The following is a 23081-nucleotide window of genomic DNA, read 5'->3' as shown; positions in this document are numbered from 1 at the left end:
ATGTACATCATTGTAAACACATCTTACATAAAGATATTTAATAATTATATTAATGTACAAATTTGCATTACAAAAATAAAGTTAAAAGGATTGTAATGCAAACCACCGGTCAATACTAGAAATTAAGTATATGTTTAATCTTTTTTTTTTTAGAATTAAAAATATATTGTAAAGAACCCAAAAGATTTCCTTCACCATGAATATACTATCTTACCAAATGGGAGCACAATGATAATATCTTACATTGTTTGCACAAGAAAATTAAGTTGCATTGAAATCTTTTCTAGTAACAAATTCACAAATATTAGTGATACAGATACACATTTTGCTATCGTAGAGCTCATCTTTAGTCGCGATTCATCGATAAAATATCAACACCATTCTGCATTCACAAGATCAAGCATTTTCTCTGCTTTCGGCTCTTTCTCTTCAGTTTAGGTGGACAAAGAACCACCTTGATGGCAGCATCGAAGACGGCCTTTACATTCTACATAGGAAAGAAAAAATGAATATGGTTTCTGATATGTAGATCGATCGGTAAATGAGTCAAATGTTTGTGAGTAAATTTGATGTTTGACTTAATAAAATTTTACTTATGTACACATAATGTCAATTAAATGAATAAACATGAATACTTTATTAAATTATAAATGAGCAACACAAAATATAAAAGTTTTAAATAATTTTAAATTGAGAGTCCGATAACTCAAACTCTTAAAATAGAAACAAAGTTGAACTTGAACAATTATTTTCATGATTTAATTCATTTTAAGTTTGACTTAGCTTGGCTCCGATTATCCTATCAAATAAATTAACTTGAATACTATAAAATTTAAGTCGATTTGACTCATTTACAGCTCTACTGACCTGCTGAGTTTTAGAGCTGCATTCTACGTAGATAGCTGCCCCTATCATTTTCTTTAGCTCTTCTCCCTGTTTCAAATCCAACATCATTAAGTTCGCATTGCCTTGATTACACAACTCTCGACAGACTCAAAAACAGTAGCGGATTCACTTGCCTGTGCAGTAGCAATAGGTGCTGCGCCAGGATGATCCAGGAAATACTGCTTATCTTCACGTAGATCTGCAACAAATTTGAGACAGGCAATTTTACTTTCTTGGAGAGGAGAGGAGAGGAAACATTGATGCTTAGCTCATCTCCAACTTTGTTCAGTTGGAGTGCTTTAAATTATTCGTTTCTTCCCCATTTCATCTTTTTCCTTCTTTTCTTTTTCTTTTTATTTTCAAACCCACCCAACGACTTTTAATAAAAGAAAACCAACGTAACTCCGAGAAACTTTACCGAGTTTTGTTCCCACAAGAACAATCGGCACCGCAGGAGCATAATGTCGTAATTCAGGAACCCACTGCCATTAATCAACAAGAAAACAGAACAAAAAAGGAAAAGACCATGAGAAGCTAGCAAATTGAAAACCAAATGCTAATTAGTCAGCCAACAGTGTGGTTCGTTACGAACGTACCTTCTTGTATATGTTTTCATAGCTTGGCTTACTGATGAGAGAAAATGCCAGCAGAAACACATCAGCTCCTCTGTAACTCAAGGGCCTCAGCCTGTTGTAATCCTCTTGACCTGAAACCACATTTGTTTGTTTGTTTTTGCAGGGGAAGTAGTAGTACTAGCTACTTGATCATGTGTTTCATCACCTACCTGCTGTGTCCCAGAGACCGAGGTTGACCATGCTCCCATCTACGATCACATTGGCACTGAAGTTGTCGAACACCGTCGGCACATAATCCTGTATATGTATAATTCACAAGCCATTCGACGATCACTGGAGCAAGACTACTATATATATACTTTTGGACATTACCGTAGGAAACGTGTTGCTGGTGTAGGAGATGAGCATGCATGTCTTCCCCACGGCGCCATCGCCGACGGTGACGCACTTGATGAACCTTGCGGCGCTCATGGTCGTTGGGATGATGACTGCAACTCTTGATTCACTTAATTAGCCTCCAACTAATATACTGTCTAGTATTTATATGCACGTTACATATATGGCTAAATCACCTTTGAGATAGAAAGAGAGAGAGAGAGAGAGAGATGGTGGTGGTGGTGGGGATTGTGTTTGAATTTTGAATAAGAAGGAATCATCATCGATGAGCACCAACTGGGAGAGACCAGCTCATGGTTCAGTTCAGAGCAGAGGGATATCATACTTTGGACTTTGAAGGACAGGGCAATGATGCCCGGCACCATATCTTGCCATTTGCTTTGTCTTTCCTTAGCTTTGAGTGCAAGAGTACGTAGCTCTAAGGATCATCGACTAGCTCAGCTCAGTAGGAGAGTTTGTTGGTTGAGTGAGGAAGAAGGGAGGTGTAATCTAAAGGTGTCTTGCCCTTCTTCCCTTCTCTCTTAGCTTGCTTAATTAATTACCCTACGAGTGAGGATATGATGGCGATTGATTCAAAATGAACAGATCGAATTGAATAAATCCAACTGATGGAACCTTTTTTAAACAAATCCAACAAATCCAACTTCACCACTAAAATAAAATAAACTGAATCGATATAAAATCGATCGATTATCGAATCAATTGAAACTTTTTTATCAACTGATATATATCAATCGATTAATATTAGGCAATCAAGTTAGTTAAAAATCAAATTGTGATTTAAAAAATTCTCTTTTAAATATCAATTCAAATATATCAATCGACTGCTCATAATATAATATTTTACTAATACAATTCAATTTAATTAATTTTTAAAAATTTTTAATCATGATCAAAATAATAAAAATTAAAATTTTAAATTAATTGAATCAAATTTTCAAATTTAATCAGTTATTTCGATTTAATCTATATTTTATGCCAAGCCAACAAGGTGCAACCATTACTAGGGAAACTTGGGAGTGAAGCAAATCTTGATGGATATGTGAACGAGTATTGGCTTTGCTTTCTTCCCAGAAAACCCTGGTGAGCTGGGGAGTATTCTTTAGTCATTTTTTTGAGGCCTCCTGATGCTTGTGGGAGAAGAGTTGGTAGCAACTCTGTGCTCATAGAGAAACAAATATTTGTGTTCACTGGTGCAGTAACAAATAAGGTGATCTAGTTTTGATCAGATGCAATCTGCACAAGTAGTTTTAGACCTAATGAATCAATCTATGTTTCTGCAACAACTGAATTTGTGATGATTTTACCCACATTGTCTTGATATAGCAAACTGCAATGTCGCCCCCAAAACATGATTGAGTTGGTTATTGCGGGACAGACTTGTTGCAATGGACAGGAATACAAAATATCTTTAGGTTGCATGAGACTACACTGCAGAAACTATCTTCTCTTCACAATTGCAGCAGCTTGTAGACCTTGTACAAGAATGCAAGAGGATTCAAATAAATAACATCATACTAATAAAAACTCAGTACCAGGAGTAACGATTTTTCTTCCATGAATCACTCAGGAAGTACTAAATAGCTCTTCCCATTTTCCGAACCCAGTGACATTTAGGCCAGCTTTCACACACACACCTATATATATGGTCTGGAATATTTATACACAATCACATCATGCTACTTGTTCACCACACATCAGCTTCCTTTGTTGCACCGATAATAACAGCAATTGCAGCGAGCACAGCCTGCCATACAATAACATCAACCTTCGATGGCAGAGAAACATTAAACTAGTAAAGGAAGAAAATATATAAGATATGTTCATTGTTCACGAGTGAAAAATACCTATAGAAGTCGCACAATAAGGCAGTAAATTTAGTTGAATCTGTCTACAGTTGAATCATTTTGGTGATGCTCAAATTGAACATGATCAGAACTACTAGTAAGCTTAAAACTAAAATTACCCAACCCATTGGCGTTGCCTCTACAAATTTTACAGCTCAAACATGAATCTTTGTCTAAGCTTTCATCTAACTTAGTGATTTGTTGATAGATCTTGGAAGGAAAATCGACCCATTAGAATCTTTAAATAATCAAAGGAAAAGAAGATTTTGTCTTCGAATTCATCAAGGCAAATACCAATCAGCAATTCTTGGAATAATGATTATGCAAGCATGTGCCAAATATAGTTGTGATTGTAGTTGCCATGTACAAAGAGGAAATTAAATTGGCATCATAAAAAACCCAAATATATCAAAGTAGTAAATGCAATAAAGAAAATATATATATATACAAGAAAACACGGAAACACCGCATGGAAGAATCATTATAACAAATTTGACTTACTGCAATTGTGCAAGCAACCAAGCCTGGTTTCTCTCTGTAGTCTACTCTGATGCACACTAAAATGAAAGCTCCAACATACCACGGAATAGCCGGTAGGAGAAAACCAAGTATGAACCTTCCGGAAAGAAAAATAGGATAAGTTGATTAGCATTCAGGAATTTTAAGATTAGACAAATATATAACTTCAAAGATAAAAGAGAAAGGTAATTAATACAATGTATATACACATGCTGTTCATCCAATTTATTTTTCTTCTTTTATGTATATCATACTAGCATAAATGCATATACCACCAACCTTGAGTCCATGTATGAATACATATACATGACAAGCATGCCATTTCTTAGATATATATACTGATATTTTGTCATTCACCGCATGCACTCGTACACCATGAAACACATGCGGGATAAATCTTTGTTTTTGTGCCCTTGTATGTCGAATATATAAATTTATAATATTATTATAATTTCAATTAGATGAATCATGTTGGATCAACATAATTCTTAAATGAATCAGTTTGGCTAATAAATTTTGGTTCATTTATTCAAAACTTGCTTTCAAATAGGAACTAAAAGGATCACGGATCAATTGCATACAACTCATTTATAGTTCGCTGACCTTAATTATCACCCCAGATTTACACAATAGTAGAAATAGATAATGCATGCACATATACTTAAGCAAAGTCAAAGCAAGATTCACATACAGAAGCCAACCAACGCCTAAACCACAGCAAGGGAGACGTGGCAGTCTAACTGGTGTTCCTTCAACTGGTTCATAACCTTGAAAATAATCAGCAAATTAATAGCCGAAACAAAGGTAAAGTTTAATCAAATGGCTAAAAGGAACTTCGTACAGAACCAAGTTCACATTATTAGTATTGTGAAAGTTTTCAGTTCAGAAAACATTCAATTTTCACAGAAAAGAAAGAAATAGTATACCCAAAAAAAGTCATTGCACTTCAATTGAGGGGCACACGAAACCAATAACAAATATAAAATTGTAATGTAATTAGCATGAGTTTCAACACTTGCAGGATAAATCAGTGATGGACATTTGATGCGTAGACAAAAAGAATAAACATAGCATGCAATGAAAATTTACTGTACACAAGTAGATTGTAGTTGTTATACCCTCTTTCTATATATAGAAAGTAGGCTAGGTATAAGTTAATTTTTCTCAATTTGAGGTTTGATTCAAATTGATCTATAATTGAATTCATTGGATGATGAAATAGGTTCTGATGCATTTTGGGCTCAAATCAAGATTGAATAAGAGCTGAACCATACGAATCTAGGTGGGCTGAACAATTTAATTGAACTGAACCAGGCTCAGTTAAGTTATAATGGGAAAATAGATTTTTAAGAAAAGGTATTGATTTTTTCCCCCTTTTCTTTGAGGCATGTGAGGCCTTCTGCTTAAGATTTCTTGCAGGTGCCAAGAAATCATGCCAGTCACTTTTATTTGGAAAAAAAAACAGCAATCTTCTTTTCCAATTTGGAAAATTGTCCAACTATCCAGCATCTCCCTCTGACTTGAATTTTCTGTGCTGAGCTCTCCGATTAGGAATCATGGCAACTACCTAAATGATCTAGAAGGAGCTAGAGTTATAAATCAGCGATCGAGATCTTCCCTTCCCTTTATATATTTTTCTCATGTCCTCATGGCTTCTCCTAATGCAATCCCCTTGAGCTGTGATGTCCCTTCCTCGAGTGGTGTTTTCCTTGAGCACCATCTTCTTCCATCAATCAGGAGCCAAGGAGAGCCTTCTTTTGAGGGCCACAAGCAAGCTGGAATGCCCAACATCAACCCTCTCTTCTACTAAAAGCAGCAAGCTTAGCGTTTCTTTCCTCTCTAGAACTTGGCAGTACCTTAATAAAATGACAAGGGATTGCAGACCAATGCCATGCCTCTCTTTTCCAATCAAAGTTTCCTTAAAACTCTTCATGTTTTAACGCTTCAACTAAGAGGGCAAGAAGAAATAACTTTGATCAAGTTTTAAATATCAACAAATCCTCATAATCGAGATAGAAACTTCAACCCTTTGTAAAGCGGTAAAATCATCAAATTAGAGGATCAACTCAAGAGAAGGTGAGTCAAGGTGAAATGGGAGTAACCAAAGGAGAATTTGGTTTATATTGTACCATCATGATTAATGAAAAGTTTCAACCTTACATTGTAAAGCATGCCTCGTGGAGTCAAGGTTGAACAAACACTTAATTGATGGGAAGTCCAAGTGGATCAGACTAGATATTTGGCACTAAAGAGGTCCAACCAATGTTAGCACTAGAAGTTATAACAGGTCATGAAGGCCTAGATGTTAGGCACATAAGTGAATGTCCTAATAGATTGGAGGATTGGATGTTTGTTAGGTGATATCCTAATAGGTTATGGAAGTCTAGATGTTATACACATAAGGAAAGTTCTGACATATCAAAGAGGACTGTATGTTCGGTAGGTGATAGAAATCCTAGCGAGTTAAGGTGGACCTAAGTTAAGCAAATGGAAATCCAAAGAAGTCAAGAAAGACTGAATGTTTGGGCAAGTAGAAGTTGAGGTGAACTCTAGGCAAGTAGAAATTCTAGTAGATCAAAGTTGACCTAAGATTAAGCAAGTGGAAGTCCTAGTGAGTCAAAGGTTATTGACATTGGGCAATCAACCAAGTCTCAAAGACAAGAAATTTCTAGGTATGGGAAGTCATAATAGATTAAGGTCAAGTGGATACTAGATAAGGATAATATCCTAGTAAATCAAGGTCGACTCATACTACGAGGAAATCCTAAGACACGTAGTTGGAATCAAAGAATCCATCAACAAATAAAATAGTCAATTAATGGAGTAGTCGTAGATTTAGAGTGCAGTTGACAAATGGTAAGTAGTAGTTGGCTAATGACATAGCGAATCACAAGGTCATTATCCAAAGGATTCGATCACAATTTTATTTGGTCTAGGCTGATGATGTGTACTAGTCGACTAATAAACCACTCAGCAGATGAACAAGTATAAATCCAAATGAAGCAGTGAACGAGTCAACTGATGGTGAATATAAGTTGGCTGATGACACGATCGATGGAAAATCAGTCCAAATCTAAGATCCAAGCGAAGTGGATGGCGTGGTGTGTTGAAGTCAATTGATAGAGATTAACAACCGACTAAAAGCTAGTAGTCGATTGATAATTGTTTGGCAGTCAACTAATAAGGCAAATTCTAGAAAACGAGATTTTATAAAAGGAGGAAAGCTTCAAAATTTCAATAACATTCATAATCAGTTCTACGGAGAGTGTTGCTTCATTCCATGGCCATTATAAGCAATCTACAACAAAAAAAAATGAGCATGCAAAGTTTTTTTCGTTATTTGTTGTACTATTCACCCCTCTAGCCATGTCACACGATCTAACATTCATAGCATGCTTACCTACTTTATCATGTTAGTTGTTAATATTAATACACATTCAAAATATGGCTTTTATCTTGATGTATGCATAGTGTTGTTATTCTTTTGTTGATGTTGGCACATTTCAGATATTCCAATTATCATACATTTTATAGACCTACCATGACATTTGTAGACCATTAGCTTATACATATTACATGAGATCATTTTAATATGGTGAGAATTGTTACATGTATTTTGGCTCATCCGATGGCTTTTATGCTAATGATCAGAGTGTTGTTTGGGTATTAACAACAAAATGCATGATGGACAGAACCATTGATGCCTAATTAGTGTGGTTTGTGACTTTAGAACCATTGATGCCTAAATATTTTAGGATGAATGGTGATTAAGGTTGTAGATGCCTAACTAGAATTATTTAACTTTAACATTTAATAGAGCACATAACAATTCAAGCTACCAAGGCCTCATTGAGGGTCACATGAAGTCAAAGATATTATTGACAACTTACAGTTAGAACCACTAATACTTGACTTGTGATCATATACCTTAGTGATGTGGGATTTCCACCCTCTTTTGGTTATATTCATGAGTTATGTGCACAAGCATAGTGAAATAGATGATAGTTGTGTATTTATAGTCGTGTCTAGACTCATGGTGTTATGGTGCATCAACATTTACCTTTTCTTACTTTGTACTTGCTTGTCATTTTGCTATGGGTTCTTGTGAGCATATTGTGGAAATTTTAGTAACATCCTATTGTTATACTTGTCTAGATCACCTAAGGCAGACGGTAAGGGTGTCAAATTGTTAAACCCTCTACTACATTTGTTGTTATAAGCCATCATGGCTACCAAAGTTAGAGGTTTCCACACAAAATTATGGACTTTTCTGCCAATTTATTGTTATTTATTTATTGGAGTGTCTTTTTGACAATATGAGACATACTTTATTTTGTTGCTTTTACACTTTATACATAGTTGAATAATGTTTTTATTATTTCCTTTCTAATAAATTATGGTGTCGTTATTACCCTTGTGTGTGCGCTTTTGTTGTATCCAATGAAAATGTCTTATGCATGTTATCTAGCAATTTTTATGGCACAATAAATATCGTAATTGATATTGTTACCTAATAATATTTTTCTGATATTACATGCATTCTTAAATTTTAGCCTTGTCATTATCTTAATTAGTTGTGATAAATAATAAAAATTAGATTATCACGCTATGGTTGACTTTGATTGATGAGCTACTCCTCGAGTCAACTTCAATTTTGATAAGCATCTCCTTCCCAAATCAAAGTTGACCATGCGCTCCTTCTAGAATCAAAGACAGTGTGATTTTTCTCTTCCTCCTATACAACCAAACCAAGATCTCCTTTCTCTATTGACCAATACATAATCCATGAAGGTAATGGAAAACCATATCAAAGATACATATCACATGATTCAATCATATCTCGGTTTCTTAGATTCTCTAGGCCAAAGTTCGATCCAATTAAGTTCATTTCCCTAGCAATATTGAAAAAGCAAATTTAAGATATTGATAATCCATTAATGATCCAGCAAACATAATTTATTTTACGAGATCACAAATTAGAATTTCCTGATGGATCTGCCACAAAGATCAAGCAATTACGAAACCCGAAATACCGACGCGATGAAGGAAACGGTTGAGGAGGTCAGCGTACCAGGGACGGCTTGATACCCTTGGGCGTAATGAGGAGGCCCAGGATGCTGTGGCGGCGGGTGGACGTGGCGGGAAGCGGTGAGGCCCGGCGGTGGCACTGGCTGAGGGAAGCCGATCGCCGGCTGGGCGTAGTCGGGGGCGCCCTGGAAGGTGCCATACTGCCCCTTGCTCCTACCTTCCTCCTCGCTCATCGCCTTCTTGCCGCACTCTGCTCTCCTCGTCTCCTCTCCACTCCTAGCGTTCGCCCTCTTCCTTTAAGCCACTCTCTCGCCTTCCCACCTACCACATCCCGGTCTCAATTAATCAGGACGGAGACAGATCGGCTCCTTGCTGGCCTTGTCGACGTACCTACATTTAACTCCTGCGCCTACCCGAATTTCTATTGGATATCAGTTAAATGGAATGGGTGGTAATCTGTGTTAGGTAGCAAAGGCGAGTTTACTGTCATATTCACGAAATTTGAACGTGTCTAGACAAACTGGCGAAGCGGGCCCATACACAACTGTGTACTTAAGTGATGATTGGATAGTTGATACAGAGTCCACGTGTCGGTAAAGTAGATGCGAGACGACGGGAGAACGAGAACACGTTATTATCGATGCCAGATATGACATTTATTATTATTATTTTTTTATTTTTTTAATAATCCATACTTGTAAATTTCATCTGAATAATTATAAAAATAGACGATTTTAAAAATTCAAAATTAATTTATACATTAAAAATATTCTTAAAAATTTCAAAATTTAAATTCTTATTTTCCTCTTGTCCCTAAGCATAGACATACATTTAGAAATGTTGAAAGAAGGCTTATAATTTTTTTTAAATAATAAAATATAAATTTTAATATCTCGATCACTTAAAAGAATTTTTTGTAAAAATAATAATTAGATCTATTATATTATATAGAATTAAATATTAAATTATAACTTGAACACACAAAGAGAAAATGAAAATATTAAAATAGATATACGAACATATAAGTATGAACAAAATAAAAAAGAAAAATATTAAAAAAAAATAAAATTGCACTTATTAAAAAAATTTTTAAGATGTTAAATGATACAAATATATATTTAAACAATTATAAATATTTTAATTAGGCGATATAAAACTATGATAAATACACACATCAATTAAACAATATAGAGAAAGATAAAAATAATTTAGTAAATAAAAATAAAATAAAATAAATTTTATTAAATATAAATAATAATATAGTATCAGATAAAGTCTAATGGTATAACAAGATTTATATAACCATTCCACAGGAGAGCATGTTATTATTATTGTTCTTATTATTTAAGATCATCATCACATCTTGATTATATATATCATTATCTTTCATTTAAATCAATAAATTCACTCATAAATTTTAACTTAGACTTTAAAATTTCAAATTAATTGTTGTATTCCTATTGAAATAAACATAAAAATAGTATTATTATGTTTAAAAATATTTAAAATTCAATTTTACAATTTTATCGGATATAATTCATAATGATTCAATCTTAAAAAAATTATCTTTTCAGGTTATATCATATCGTTACAATTTTGAGACTATTTACACTTTAAAGATAATTTAATTACATGCATCTTGAGTGGGTATTGCAATTTTTAATTAGCATCTTGCATCCTTAGTCAATCATGCGTTAAGAATCATGAAACTAATTTAATTTGAAGAGTAAATATTCATTGCACCTCATAAACTTTTATTGATTTTCAAAACTACCCTTAATATTATAACATAACAAATGCGAAAGATAGAAATTAACCAAATGATGAGATAAGCTGGAGCCGCGTGTGTCGGCACGTGCCCGGCCATCTCGGGCGCTACTGATGGGAAGCGTTAAACCAGGATTAACCATAACCCCATCATAATCGTGGGATAAACACTGCATTAATCTAGGATTAAACTATTATTAAATGGGTCACTAACAAACAACAACACGTACTCATTGCCGACGAGCGCATGACTCAGTAGTGGCAATTTGGAAATTTCAAGGTGCTCACTGTCCACGTCACGGTTTGATTTTTATTTTTTATTTTTATTTATTATTTTTTAAATTCTATCCAGTCGCGTTGCGTCCTGAACTAGAAAAGGAAGAGGAGCAGCCAAAAGAAGCAAAGAAAAGCGAAGCGAACAAGGTTTTGGCGGTGTCAACGGACGCCAAGCTGCAGTCCAATGCGGTTCAATCACGGCGCACTATAAAACAGGGGACGAGACAACCCACCGCATCCTTTTTTCTCTCTCCCCCTCTCTCTCTCTCTCTCTCTCTTCTCGATCGATCGCGGTCGCCTTTTGGTTCTTGCGACTGCGCCGGGAGGAGGAGTAGGAGCAGTAATCGGGATTCTTTCTCCGGTTTCGCTATATGTTTCGGTGGATTGGGGCGGAACTTTTGGGCACGCGTCGCGGGGGATTGCTGGGATTCTTGTTCGAGATGGTTTGAGGGAAATTAGGGTTTGTTTAACGCAAAGACGAGTCACTTTTCCTCTTGGTAAGGAGCTGATTTATATTTCGTTTACCTCTTAGTTTTCTTGGATTGCAGATTCGATATGTTGGAAATTTGTTTTCTTGCTTGCTTAAGTGCAAAATTGAAGTAGACTAGGGTATTTGTGATTTTATTTAGCTGTGTCGCGAGACAATCCCCCATTTCGCTCTTTGGTTTGCTTAGATGGATGCCTTCTACCCTGTTGTTCATTGTGTAGAATTTTATTTAACACGGGATGGGATTGCCAATATTTGTTTGGGTTAGCAAAGTGATTGTTTTAGTTTAACAAAGGGTATGTTTGAATGTCAATTCCCTCGATAGAAATTTTGAACTCAATTTTCTTGAACAAGGTTCATGTGGAGTGAAGAGATAATGTCATTGTGGTTTTACCATTTGAAAAGTGGGGCATGCTTTGCTTGGTTTTGTGCTATTATTACAGTTATGTCCTTTTCCTGTTTAGTATTTGATGCATCTTAGGAACTTCAGGTCACTTTTTCCCCTCTAAATTGGTTTGTTTGATGATGCTCAAGCCTTTGAGTTTGGTTGCCCTCTCTTTCCTCTTTGTATCATAAAGGAGGCGTGATGGAACAAAGTTTGGAGAATTCAGTGCCACTCCGTAAGTGCAAATGAGACCATTCTATTGGAGAAGTTTTTTACATCCCAAAATTGTTTACGCTTCTAAATGTATAATGCAGGTTCCTCAAAATTTCAGTCATTGACAACCTTGACGAAGGCGGAAAATGCTTGGGATATTCCATCTAGCTCCATTGCACTTCATGCATCAAGTGATGCTAGCCTTTTCTCAAGCTCATTACCTGTCCTTCGTCATGAGAAATGTATGTTTTTTCCTAACAACTATTAACAACTGATTTGGTATGCATTTAGTTGATTCTATTCTTTGTGTTTCACTACCCAGTGGACTTTGTGGATTCTCTTCAAGGAGTTCAATCAACTACTGATGTATCTTCTAAATTTAGAAACTCAAGCAATAATGTTGAAGAAACTGTTTCTATAGATGATATAAACCCCCAAGCAATTATCGTCTCTTTACCTGATGACGAAAAAGCTCTCTTGTCTGGCATAATGGATGATTTTGACCCCAGTGGTTTGCCTAATCAAATTGATGAATTGGATGACTATGATCTCTTTGGAAGTGTTGGCGGCATGGAATTGGATGACCCTACAGAGAGTATTACTCTTAACATGACTAAGGCAACTATCTCAGATGGTTTTTTAAGCAATGGGATTAATCAGTATAGCCTTCCAAATGGTATTGGAACTGTTTCTGGGGAGCATCCATATGGAGAGCATCCTTCCAGAACTTTATTTGTTCGAAATATCAACAGCAATGTTGAAGACAATGAGTTACGTTCTCTCTTTGAGGTAAGGCCTAACCATGTTTTTTTTTTTTTTGATTTTTCATATTGTGATTTGCTTCAAAATCTGTGTAAATATTATAATTTGTAGACATTTGTAAAGTTGGTTTGCCATGTGGTTTATTTTTTCTACCAAATAACAAGAATGACAAGCATAGGTTTGATTATATGGAATTTTCTGCCCTTATGCTTACATAAAATATTGGCTGGATCTGCGATTACATTTGCATTTGAAATGTACATCCAGGAAATGCACTTTGTGCTAAAGTGCATTATGTGGAAGTTGTTTAATTTTTGATAACATTGGTTTCAAAATTGCTACACAATCCAATTTAGCATCCTACAATGTTTGACGAGACTATATTTATAAAGCACGCTTACTTTAACTAGAACAATAATAGTACAATTAACATGTGAAATAAATTATTATAGTCACATTTTTTGAATTTTTTTTTATCAATATGCCATAATATAAGTTTTATGTATTAATTAAACTAATCTTAATGGCATTATTTATTTATTTAATATGCTATTTAAGGAATTCTTAATATAATTTTAGAATATTTTTCTATTTTTATTTGGTTTAATTAATTTAAATGTTATTAAGATGAGCTAATATATATATTTTTATAATTTATATTGTGTTAACAATTATTGATTCAATAACAAATACAGATTGCAAGATAATAAAAAATTACATTGATATAACTATAATGTTTTCTATTAGTATTTATAGTAGTTAGTAATAATATTTTTTATTATGTAGTTAATCCTTTGGGATTTGGAAGTATATAAAAATTGATTTGAGAAAGCAACTTTTGGAAAGAACTCTTGCCTACATTAAAAAAGTGGATTTAGGAATGCACTAGTAAGGGGAATAGACGCTATGACATAGGTTTGCCAAATAATTTAATTACTAGTGATGTTGCTTGCATAGAGCTCCATGGAAGGATAAGATTGTGTAGCCACCCTTAATAGTTGAGAGAAACATGGCTGGATGATCATGTTCACAGTAAAATGCCACTAATTAGGTAGGCATAAGGCAATGCAATCTAGCTGGCATGACTTTAGTTGCGTTAGACCCTTGCAACTACCACAAAATTGTGTCAACAATTTCATGAACATAAATCTTAACAGAATTTCTTGTAAGGCGACATTGTCTCCCACAAGTGGACACGAAATTCCTTCAATACTAGAGTGCCTTGATATGCATAGTAAGTTGCTAAAAGTGATCCACATTTGGCTAGAGTGGGTAAATAAGTTAGTCAATGAACATAGGATTAAGTTAGCAATATCAAAACATTTCTTGGATAGAAAATATTAGAATTGTTAGACGATGGCTAGGTGAAGACAACACACAATACGGTTACAAAAATAAAGATTTTGTTGTACTGAAATGGTTAAGCATTAAAATGGAGTAGGTATTATGGTACACAATGGTTATTATGGATGTGCTATTGTCGTTAAGAGATTGAATTAGAATCATTGTACTGAAGTTGATTATACAAAAGATGGTACTAAAAGTTTTTGCTTATGCTCCTCAAATAGGTTTGACTAATTTAATTCAAACTGGAATTTGTGGAAAGCGTAAATGATAATTTTCATTTCACTTGCAGAACTCACACATGGAGATTTGAATGGGCATTTATGGAGAGTATATGCAAAATACATATATTAATATTATAGGCTTTGGATCTGGAAAATAAAATGAAGAGAATAGTATGATTTTGTCTTTTGATTCTTAATTTGTTTTTATCTTTAGTACTCATGCTATTGAGATTTCTTATTATAAAAGTGTAAAAATATTTGTACATGTTACAAATAACTTAATAAATTTGAAATGCTAGTTGATTATATATTATGGTAAGTGAAATATTGATCTTAGATATGCCAACTAAATTTTTCAGTAAAATTTGGCTATCAATTATAAGTTTGATTATCTAGGTTATTCACTGAAAAATAAGAATAAGAGAAATGTTTGATGATTGAAGAAAAGGGTTTTTAGTAAAAATTTGATAAGAATAACAGTGGCAGTCTATCTTATTCCAGCATAGAGGCATTAAGTTGATGAGTTACATTATGACACATTTTGAGAGAAGAATAAGAGATGTAATAGAATTTCTAAAAAACAAATTTGGTTTATGGCTGAGATCATGTTTTTAATTTGAAAACTAATGAAGAAGTGTTAAGCTTAGAATGATAATTTGGCCATGATTTTTGTTGACTTTGAAAAATTCTGAGTAGAATTTCCACACATTTCCATGAATTGTTTAGATAGGAAATGCACTGAAAAAGGTCATTAAAGTAGTTGCATCATTTTGAAATGTGTACAGTCCCTGAACTTTTCATGAGCCACCCACTGATTCTAAGTTTGAACTGGGACATTTGCAACAATGATAATGGCTCAGAAACCTATTTTCTCTTATATGCTGAACTGGCGGCTTTATGATTTCTGCAATTAGTTACATCTTATCTTGACTGTTGGAAGTGTGTATGGAAAAGCCCATGTAATTGCTTTGGATCATTAGTTTTCTTGCCATTCTTTAATATTGGGCATTTAAAAAAAAATACTTGCCCTGACATGTACTTATTGCTGTTTGTTAGCAATATGGGGACATTCGTAGCCTTTATACTGCATGCAAAAACAGGGGGTTCGTGATGATATCTTATTATGACATACGATCTGCTCGAAATGCTATGCGTGCATTACAGAACAGGCCCTTAAGGAGGAGGAAGCTAGACATCCATTTTTCCATACCAAAGGTCTGGCTACGTATACTTTTTCATTCAACTTCCTTACATTTTAGTTTCTATCACTTGTTCATTCTCATTTATATTATTTATCATCAGGATAACCCCTCAGACAAAGATGTGAATCAAGGAACTCTTGTGATATTTAATTTGGATCCTTCTGTTTCTAATGATGATCTAAGGCATATTTTTGGTGTATATGGGGAAGTTAAGGAGGTGATTTTTTTCATCTGTGAATTTGCTTTTAGTGTAGTGTTTTATAGGCCTATGTTAAATGCTTGTTATTTGCTGTGGGAAGTAGATAAGGGAGACACCTCATAAGAGGCATCACAAGTTTATCGAGTTCTATGATGTCAGAGCAGCCGAAGCTGCCCTCCGTTCATTGAACAAGAGTGACATAGCTGGCAAGCGAATAAAACTAGAACCTAGCCGTCCAGGTGGAACTCGTAGGAAGTACGCACTTTTTTTTTTTTTTTTATTTATATATATATATACACTCACTTTCTGATCAATAAAGGAATCAAATCTTCCATGATTTATTTTAAAGGATTTCAATGATCTAGAAGATCCATGTTAAAACACTGTTGTAGCCTTTTCTTACTATAAGTTGCACTACTTGGTTAAACTTGATTCAGATGAATAGTTATACAAAGTTTGATGCATGTAGTTGTTAAATTTCATTCAGTTTAATAGGCTGATAATGATCTTGTGACCATGTAATTGTTTTTTTTTTGTCAGAGATGATCAAATTTTGTTTTAGTTTAATATTCTCCTTTTGGCAACATAAGCTGTAATCATTGTTCTTTATGAGCAACATTTACATGTCAGCACTTCAAAATCTATATTCTAATTATGTTTTGTACTTTTCTCAGAATATGTTAACCGATATGCAATTTTTGTATGAAAATGTATGGAGAGCCTCAATTATTGCTTGTTATTGATCTTGTCAAGCTTTTGTTTAAGTTGCAAAGCCACTGTTAATTACTATATCATAAAAGATTTCTAGTTTCACTGGTTTCTTCTTACCTAAATTGGTCATTAACAATTTTTCCAATTTTTCATGAATTTGTAACTATAATGAATCATGATTTTAGTACCCATGCTTTTTAGTTGTGGGTATTTTTAATAAGCCTCATGCAACATGAATTTGGAACTTCATTGATATCCAAATTTCTTTGCAAAAAATTTCTTGCCCATTTTGATGTTTGATAATTAGTTAACATTTGTAACAAGTTACACTTTCCAAATCAACTTAGCGTGATCTTCCTTTATCAATGAATATGTCAATTTAGTTTGGGGTTTTCCCTTATTTTTGGTCCTTTCACCTGTTCTTAAATGTTTATTTGACATATAGGCAGGTTGGCTTGAAGACTGTTTATTTTGTTAAAAAATAATTGTTTGTTAGATAGTACAAATGTATTCTCATATGCTATGGGGAACCAATCCCTCTACATCTTAAATACCAATAGTTGGTGGCTGGATGCTTCATGCATTGAACCATTTAGGTTTCGTGCAACACCTCTCAGATCCTGACATTTAATTTGTATGTGTATTCAAATTGAAAAGTGTGCTTAGATGATTCACTGTGTATTTATGATCTCCGTACACAGATTTTACAAAATAGCAAAATATTGAGCAATGTTTAAGAAAAAGATGATTTGAAAATAGGATTGATGTGAGCTTTATCCAAAATCTTAAGTTCCAATAAGAAGGCTTGTGATCAACAAGTGATTTTAGCAACAAATAAAAAATTCGCAGCTAGGCTATACTTAATTGACTGTGATTGGCTATCTCCTTCTGTAAAATGTAAATGCATGAAATAGTTTTTGTACTCTGGTTAATCACTACACCTACTGTCCACCTTTTTTTATCATTGTTTTCTATTTTTTCTTTAACCTAATAGCCAGGATGATAAAATGGTTTAAGAATGTTACTTTTGCATGACTTAGCTAATATTAATCATTTAGCTGCTATCAATGCTTACTCTGCATATACTAAATGTGTAATATACTGCTGTCCTTACCTTCTTTAATAACAGAAGTTTGCTAAACTAAATATCAACCGCTGCTTAACTGGTTAGGGGATAAAAATGGTAAGAAATTATTCTACCTTTTTACCTTTATCTATTGATAAGTCTGGTTCTCTATCTGGATCTTGAGCCAGAAAATATGAGGTTTCATATGTCAAATGGGAATTTCCATCTGATTATTAATATTTAGGTTCTCTCAGTTTCATTGATTACCTTGTCTAGATGAAACTACTTTTCCCACTAATTTTATCTTATGCTCTTTCCATTAGCCAATTTAATTACCATGGGTATGGTGTTCTGAAAGGAAATGGTTTTGGGAAATCACTATTATCCTTTGCCTGTGTGAACATGATAATCACTTTGATCCCTTGTTATATCTCAGCAAGTTGAAAATATTTCTATTTTTAAACAATTGGATGGCATCATCGTCATTATCATTTTAAGAGCCCAGAAAAGAAGAAAAGAACTTGCCATTTTCTGAGAACTGTTAGAGCTTCTGAACTTTGTGTTGCAAACTCTAAAGCAGAGAATGCCAGTTTAATTCTTGTACGGTGATCTTGATTCTTGGTGTATATACTATTTTGATGATCTTCTATTTTTTGTGTCATGATACTTTGGTAAAATGTAATGGTGAGCTCTTGTTCAGCTGAAGTGATAGTATCTCATTTCTCCACAGTTTAATGCAACAACTAACTCATGATTTGGAGCAAGATGAAACCAGAAGTTGCCGACATCATGTGGGTTCACCTATTATTAATTCGCCTCCGGGTACAGACAAATATGGATCTAAGTTCCTTTTTGGCAGTTTCTGTCTCTGTGTTTTACTTATACCTCTAAGATTGCATATTTAATTGGTACTATAGTTTGAACTGGATGCCTCTTGTATGACAGGTCAATGGGCACAATTCAGCAGTCCAAATAATAGCATTCCGCTACAAATTTTCAGTAAGTCTCCTAGTGGGGGTGCAATGAGTCCTATTGGGAATGACCATGTGGCTGGATTAGCATCTATACTTTCCCCAATTTTATCAACTTCTGCGAAGATTGCGCCAATTGGGAAGGACCAAAATAAAGGTGGTCATTCTAATCAGACAATCTACGTTACCAGCCAATTACATGGAGGTGGACACAATAATTCTCATTCTTTGCCAGATCACACCCATGGATTGTTGAACCCAAGTCCAGGGAATTCAACCTCTTTTGGTTCATCAACTCCAAATGTTTCTGGGGTTGGAACTCTGACTGGTCCACAATTTCTCTGGGGCAATTCATCTTCATACAAGGAGAATACACATTCTTCTTCGTGGAAATCTCAAACTATTGGAAATTTGTATGTGCCAAATGGACAAGGGCAAGGTCAAAGCTTCCCCTATCCAGGCCGTGCTGGTTCATTGCACGGGTCATCACGCAGTCAGCATTTGAATCATGTTGGATCTGCTCCATCTGTTCCTTTTGAGAAGCAATATGGTTTTATTCCCAAGTTGCCAGAGACATCTTTCACGGACCATGTTGCATTTGGCAATATAGGAATTAGCCGAAATGATGCAAGTTTTATGAATATAAGTTCTCGGGTGACAATGAATCAAGGCATGATGTCAGGAAATATGTCAGCTAATCCTTCACCTAATATGAGAATGATGCCTGCACACAGATTTGGGCCTCTGCTCTTTCACAATGCTGCATACCCTGGTCTAACATCCATCGGCTTTGATAGTTTTGTTGATTGGAATCGCAGCTGGCGAGTGGACAACCAAGGGAATCAAGTAGATAATAATAAGCAGTATCAACTTAACTTGGACAAAATTATTAAAGGGGAAGATACTCGAACTACAATTATGATAAAGAATATTCCAAATAAGTGAGTTATCTTAAAAGAAAAAATACTAGAGGTTTATTCTTCTTTGATGGTTATACAAAATTTCAAACATAATAACATTAGTAATTGCTTTTAGGTATACCTCGAAGATGCTTTTGGCTGCAATAGATGAAACTCATAAAGGCAATTATGATTTTTTGTATCTGCCAATTGATTTCAAGGTAATTACACTACACTTGATAAAATGCTAGTAGTTTAATAACAAAGTTTCTTTTAGGTAAAACTAATGTTGTTTCTACCTGTGCAGAATAAGTGCAATGTAGGTTATGCATTTATAAACATGCTATCTCCTGCATGCATAATATCCTTTTATGAGGTTTGTTGCTTCCCCTTACCTCTTACCTCTTACCTCTGTCACTTGAACGTTCCATCTAGCCATTTTATTTACTTGTACAGGCATTTGAAGTTCTATTTACTTGTACAGGCATTCAATGGGAAAAAATGGGAGAAGTTCAACAGTGAGAAGGTTGCTTCTCTGGCATATGCACGAATCCAAGGCAGAGCAGCACTTGTTGCCCATTTCCAGAACTCAAGCTTGATGAACGAGGATAAGAGATGTCGCCCTATTCTTTTTGATTCTGAGAGAACAGAGGTTGGTGATCAGGTAATATGTTAAATGTTTTTGTGCAGGCAATCATAGCGAATTTTAGTTGTGTTTGACAACTGGTACAGACATGCTGGCATCACAATGGTTGACATTTGGCAACCAGATCAGATGTTAAAGCTTCCGTGACTGTCTTGGATAACAACGTTCTATTTATTTCATGAATAGAATAGATGTTCGTGGTTAGAAATAATAACAAATTTGCATCAATTTCTGTTTTCCTTGTCATTTTCTTAATGAGTATATTTCATTTGACTGATCTCATCATGTCAAGTTGTACTTAGATATTTTCTGGGGTGCTTGACTAAATACAGTTTGATCAGAATTAATCACAATTTTTGGTCGCAGTAGAGTTGTCAAGTTAGATGTGGACGTGCAGTAAAGTCAAACATAAAAAAAATGATTAAAATCCAGTACCATTCCTTCACAACTTTTTCTCATTCCCATGGAGTCAGATTAATGAGCAATAAAGATTTTACTATTTTTGTATTGTATATTTAGATGGGAAGTTTCCACGGAACTTTGTATTTTTTTTTAATGTTTTACTATATTTATCTGATTTTGATCCATTCTTTGAAGTTTCCTAGCATTCTTCACCCTTCGTTTTTCCTGACGAGGATGATTGTTAATAGTCTAGTAAATTTTGCAGGAACTCATTCTGTTAAGCAATATGCATGCTCCTCGAGAAGGTGGGAGAGGTGGGGACTCGCCTGAAAGTCCAGAAGGGAGCAATCCAAGTGGAACATCACCTTACCCGGAACTAGCTTGAAGGATAGTACTTGACTAATGCATGGCAAACTTGAGTGTGAATACTAACGTGTCCATAGGTATCCAAGTGTAAAGATATGGTGAGTGTGGGAAATTCAGATAGAAATTGTATTGAAAGGATGCATCCACTTTTGAAACCCTGGATGCACCAAACTGTCACTGGCGTGGTGTGTGCGGTTAATGGAAACAGGGATTCCAAATTCTGTGGTTTTGCAATGAGAGAGTTCTAGTGGTTAGAGAAATAAGTTTTGAGTGTATGTGTCTCTCTGCTGGTAAGCACTATGATACTTGCTCTACATGAATTTGGTCTGTTCTCTTCATAACCAAACCTAGTGTATTTTCTATATCCTTTGCCTGTGCGAACATGATAATCAGTTTGAACCCTTGTTATATCTCAGCAAGTTGAAAATATTTCTATTTTTAAACAATTGGATGACATCATCGTCATCATCATTTTAATAGCCCAGAAAAGAACATGTCATGTTTCTGCGAACTGTTAGAGCTTCTGAACTGTGTTGCAAACTCTAAAGCACTATTTGATGACCTCCTATTTTTTGTTTGTCATGATACTTCGGTAAAATGTATTGGTGAGCTCTTGTTCAGCTGAAGTGATAGTATCTCATTTCTCCACACAGTTTAATGCAACAACTAACTCATAATTTGGAACAAGATGAAACCAGAAGTTACTGGCATTCGCCTCCAGGTACAGACAAATTTGGGTCTAAGTTCCTTTTTGTCAGTCAGTTTCTATCTCTATGTTTAGGATTATTTGCCTCCTAAATTAATGAACAATAAATCAAATTAGCATCCTTATAAGTCAGGGTCAATGTTTACTATCAATTTAGTTTGTTTGATGCAATATCGTGTTTATCATTTTTGTTATTCATAAAACTATCTTGTATTAGAAGTTGTATTTGATGTGGTAAAATGGAAAGTCTGATTAATTTCTTTTTTGCAAAGATATGGATCTGTCGTTGTGTTTGTTATTTGCAATTTTCCTTATAGATGTTGATATGAAACAAATAGTTCACCAATATTAACCAAGGTGTCACTAATATTAACATGTGAAGTTTATGCAATAATATCAACTATCAATAACATATGAATAGAAATTGAAAATTTTGAATAAACATCTAAGGTGGTAAATAAATCAAACGTTAAAGAACTCCATTGGACTTGTCTTCTTTTTGTAATACCACTTGTTAGATGTTAGAGGGATCAAAATCACCCTTCTTTCTTTTCCCCTCTAGTGTTAGACTTTTTTTTGACAGTCAATCTGATGAAAAATGGTTTCACTTTGATATCACTTATTATTCATTAGAGGGGTGAATAGTGATTCTCGATGTTTTTCATGTGCTTGTATACAAGGAATTAATATACAGCAAAAATGCAAATGAAATAATACAAACAAATGCAAGTACAATAAATCAATTTATGTGATTCAAAATCTTCGAGTCACTTAGTCCTAGTGATATTCCACTATTTTATGAAGGTAGAGAAATTTTTTACAATTTATGTTCTGACACAAGGAACACAAACAAAATACAAAGAAAAAAAAGATGAAAAATAAAATACCATATAAATAACAATTTACACAAGTGATTTTTATTTTTTTGATTATTTTGTTATTTTGGATTACGTTTGAAGGTCTAGATTGCAGCAACACTTACTCTTCAACATCTCTAAGAAATTTATACATCTGGTGGCAGAGTGTGCTTCTTTCTCTATTTGTCCAAACTAATTATACAATTTTTGATAGTATAAATTCCAAGTTGCATATGTGTCTCGTGGCTAAGCTTCCAAGTATATCTCTTTTGCAATATTTTCGATAAAAATAATATAATAATTAATTTTTTAATTATAAATTCATTGTAGTAGAAAGCTTTAGTCTCA

The 23081-nt window shown here is 34.3% G+C and overlaps 3 protein-coding genes across 5 annotated transcripts; 1 reads left to right on the top strand and 2 right to left on the bottom strand.

The window, feature by feature from the left end:
* Positions 1 to 388: 388 nt before the first annotated feature.
* On the bottom strand, positions 389 to 1931 carry LOC141843886 (rac-like GTP-binding protein 7). 3 transcript variants are annotated; one of them, XM_074731907.1, is made up of 7 exons: positions 1833 to 1931; positions 1670 to 1757; positions 1482 to 1591; positions 1304 to 1367; positions 1016 to 1084; positions 868 to 983; positions 389 to 487 (listed from the first exon to the last, which is right to left on the bottom strand). In XM_074731907.1, exons 1-7 carry the CDS (start codon positions 1929 to 1931, stop codon positions 389 to 391), a joined length of 645 nt encoding a protein of 214 aa, XP_074588008.1. The 3 variants fall into 3 exon arrangements, with proteins under 3 accessions (XP_074588008.1, XP_074588011.1, XP_074588010.1); XM_074731910.1 differs by having other exon boundaries at positions 868 to 929; XM_074731909.1 differs by having other exon boundaries at positions 868 to 933; positions 1020 to 1084.
* Positions 1932 to 3353: 1422 nt separating this feature from the next.
* LOC141843882 (large ribosomal subunit protein eL20z-like) lies at positions 3354 to 9525 on the bottom strand. Its single transcript, XM_074731904.1, has 4 exons — positions 9294 to 9525; positions 4914 to 4989; positions 4205 to 4319; positions 3354 to 3603 (listed from the first exon to the last, which is right to left on the bottom strand). Exons 1-4 carry the CDS (start codon positions 9481 to 9483, stop codon positions 3544 to 3546), a joined length of 441 nt encoding a protein of 146 aa, XP_074588005.1. The 5' UTR covers positions 9484 to 9525; the 3' UTR covers positions 3354 to 3543.
* Positions 9526 to 11560: 2035 nt separating this feature from the next.
* Positions 11561 to 21616, top strand: LOC141843881 (protein MEI2-like 2). Its single transcript, XM_074731903.1, has 13 exons — positions 11561 to 11790; positions 12271 to 12400; positions 12480 to 12620; positions 12701 to 13167; positions 15765 to 15923; positions 16011 to 16127; positions 16213 to 16364; positions 18617 to 18708; positions 18832 to 19798; positions 19893 to 19977; positions 20064 to 20132; positions 20241 to 20420; positions 21070 to 21616. The coding sequence occupies exons 2-13, from the start codon at positions 12367 to 12369 to the stop codon at positions 21187 to 21189; spliced, it is 2583 nt and encodes an 860-aa protein (XP_074588004.1). The 5' UTR covers positions 11561 to 11790; positions 12271 to 12366; the 3' UTR covers positions 21190 to 21616.
* Positions 21617 to 23081: the final 1465 nt, after the last annotated feature.

This window comes from Curcuma longa, chromosome 13 (genome assembly GCF_044706935.1).
Source record: "Curcuma longa cultivar G26 ecotype Majalengka, Jawa Barat chromosome 13, ITB_CL_G26_1.1, whole genome shotgun sequence".
In the NCBI taxonomy this organism is placed as follows: Eukaryota; Viridiplantae; Streptophyta; class Magnoliopsida; order Zingiberales; family Zingiberaceae; genus Curcuma; species Curcuma longa.
Note: the sequence above shows the minus strand (reverse complement) of the source record. Positions and strands in the feature narration are given on the sequence as shown.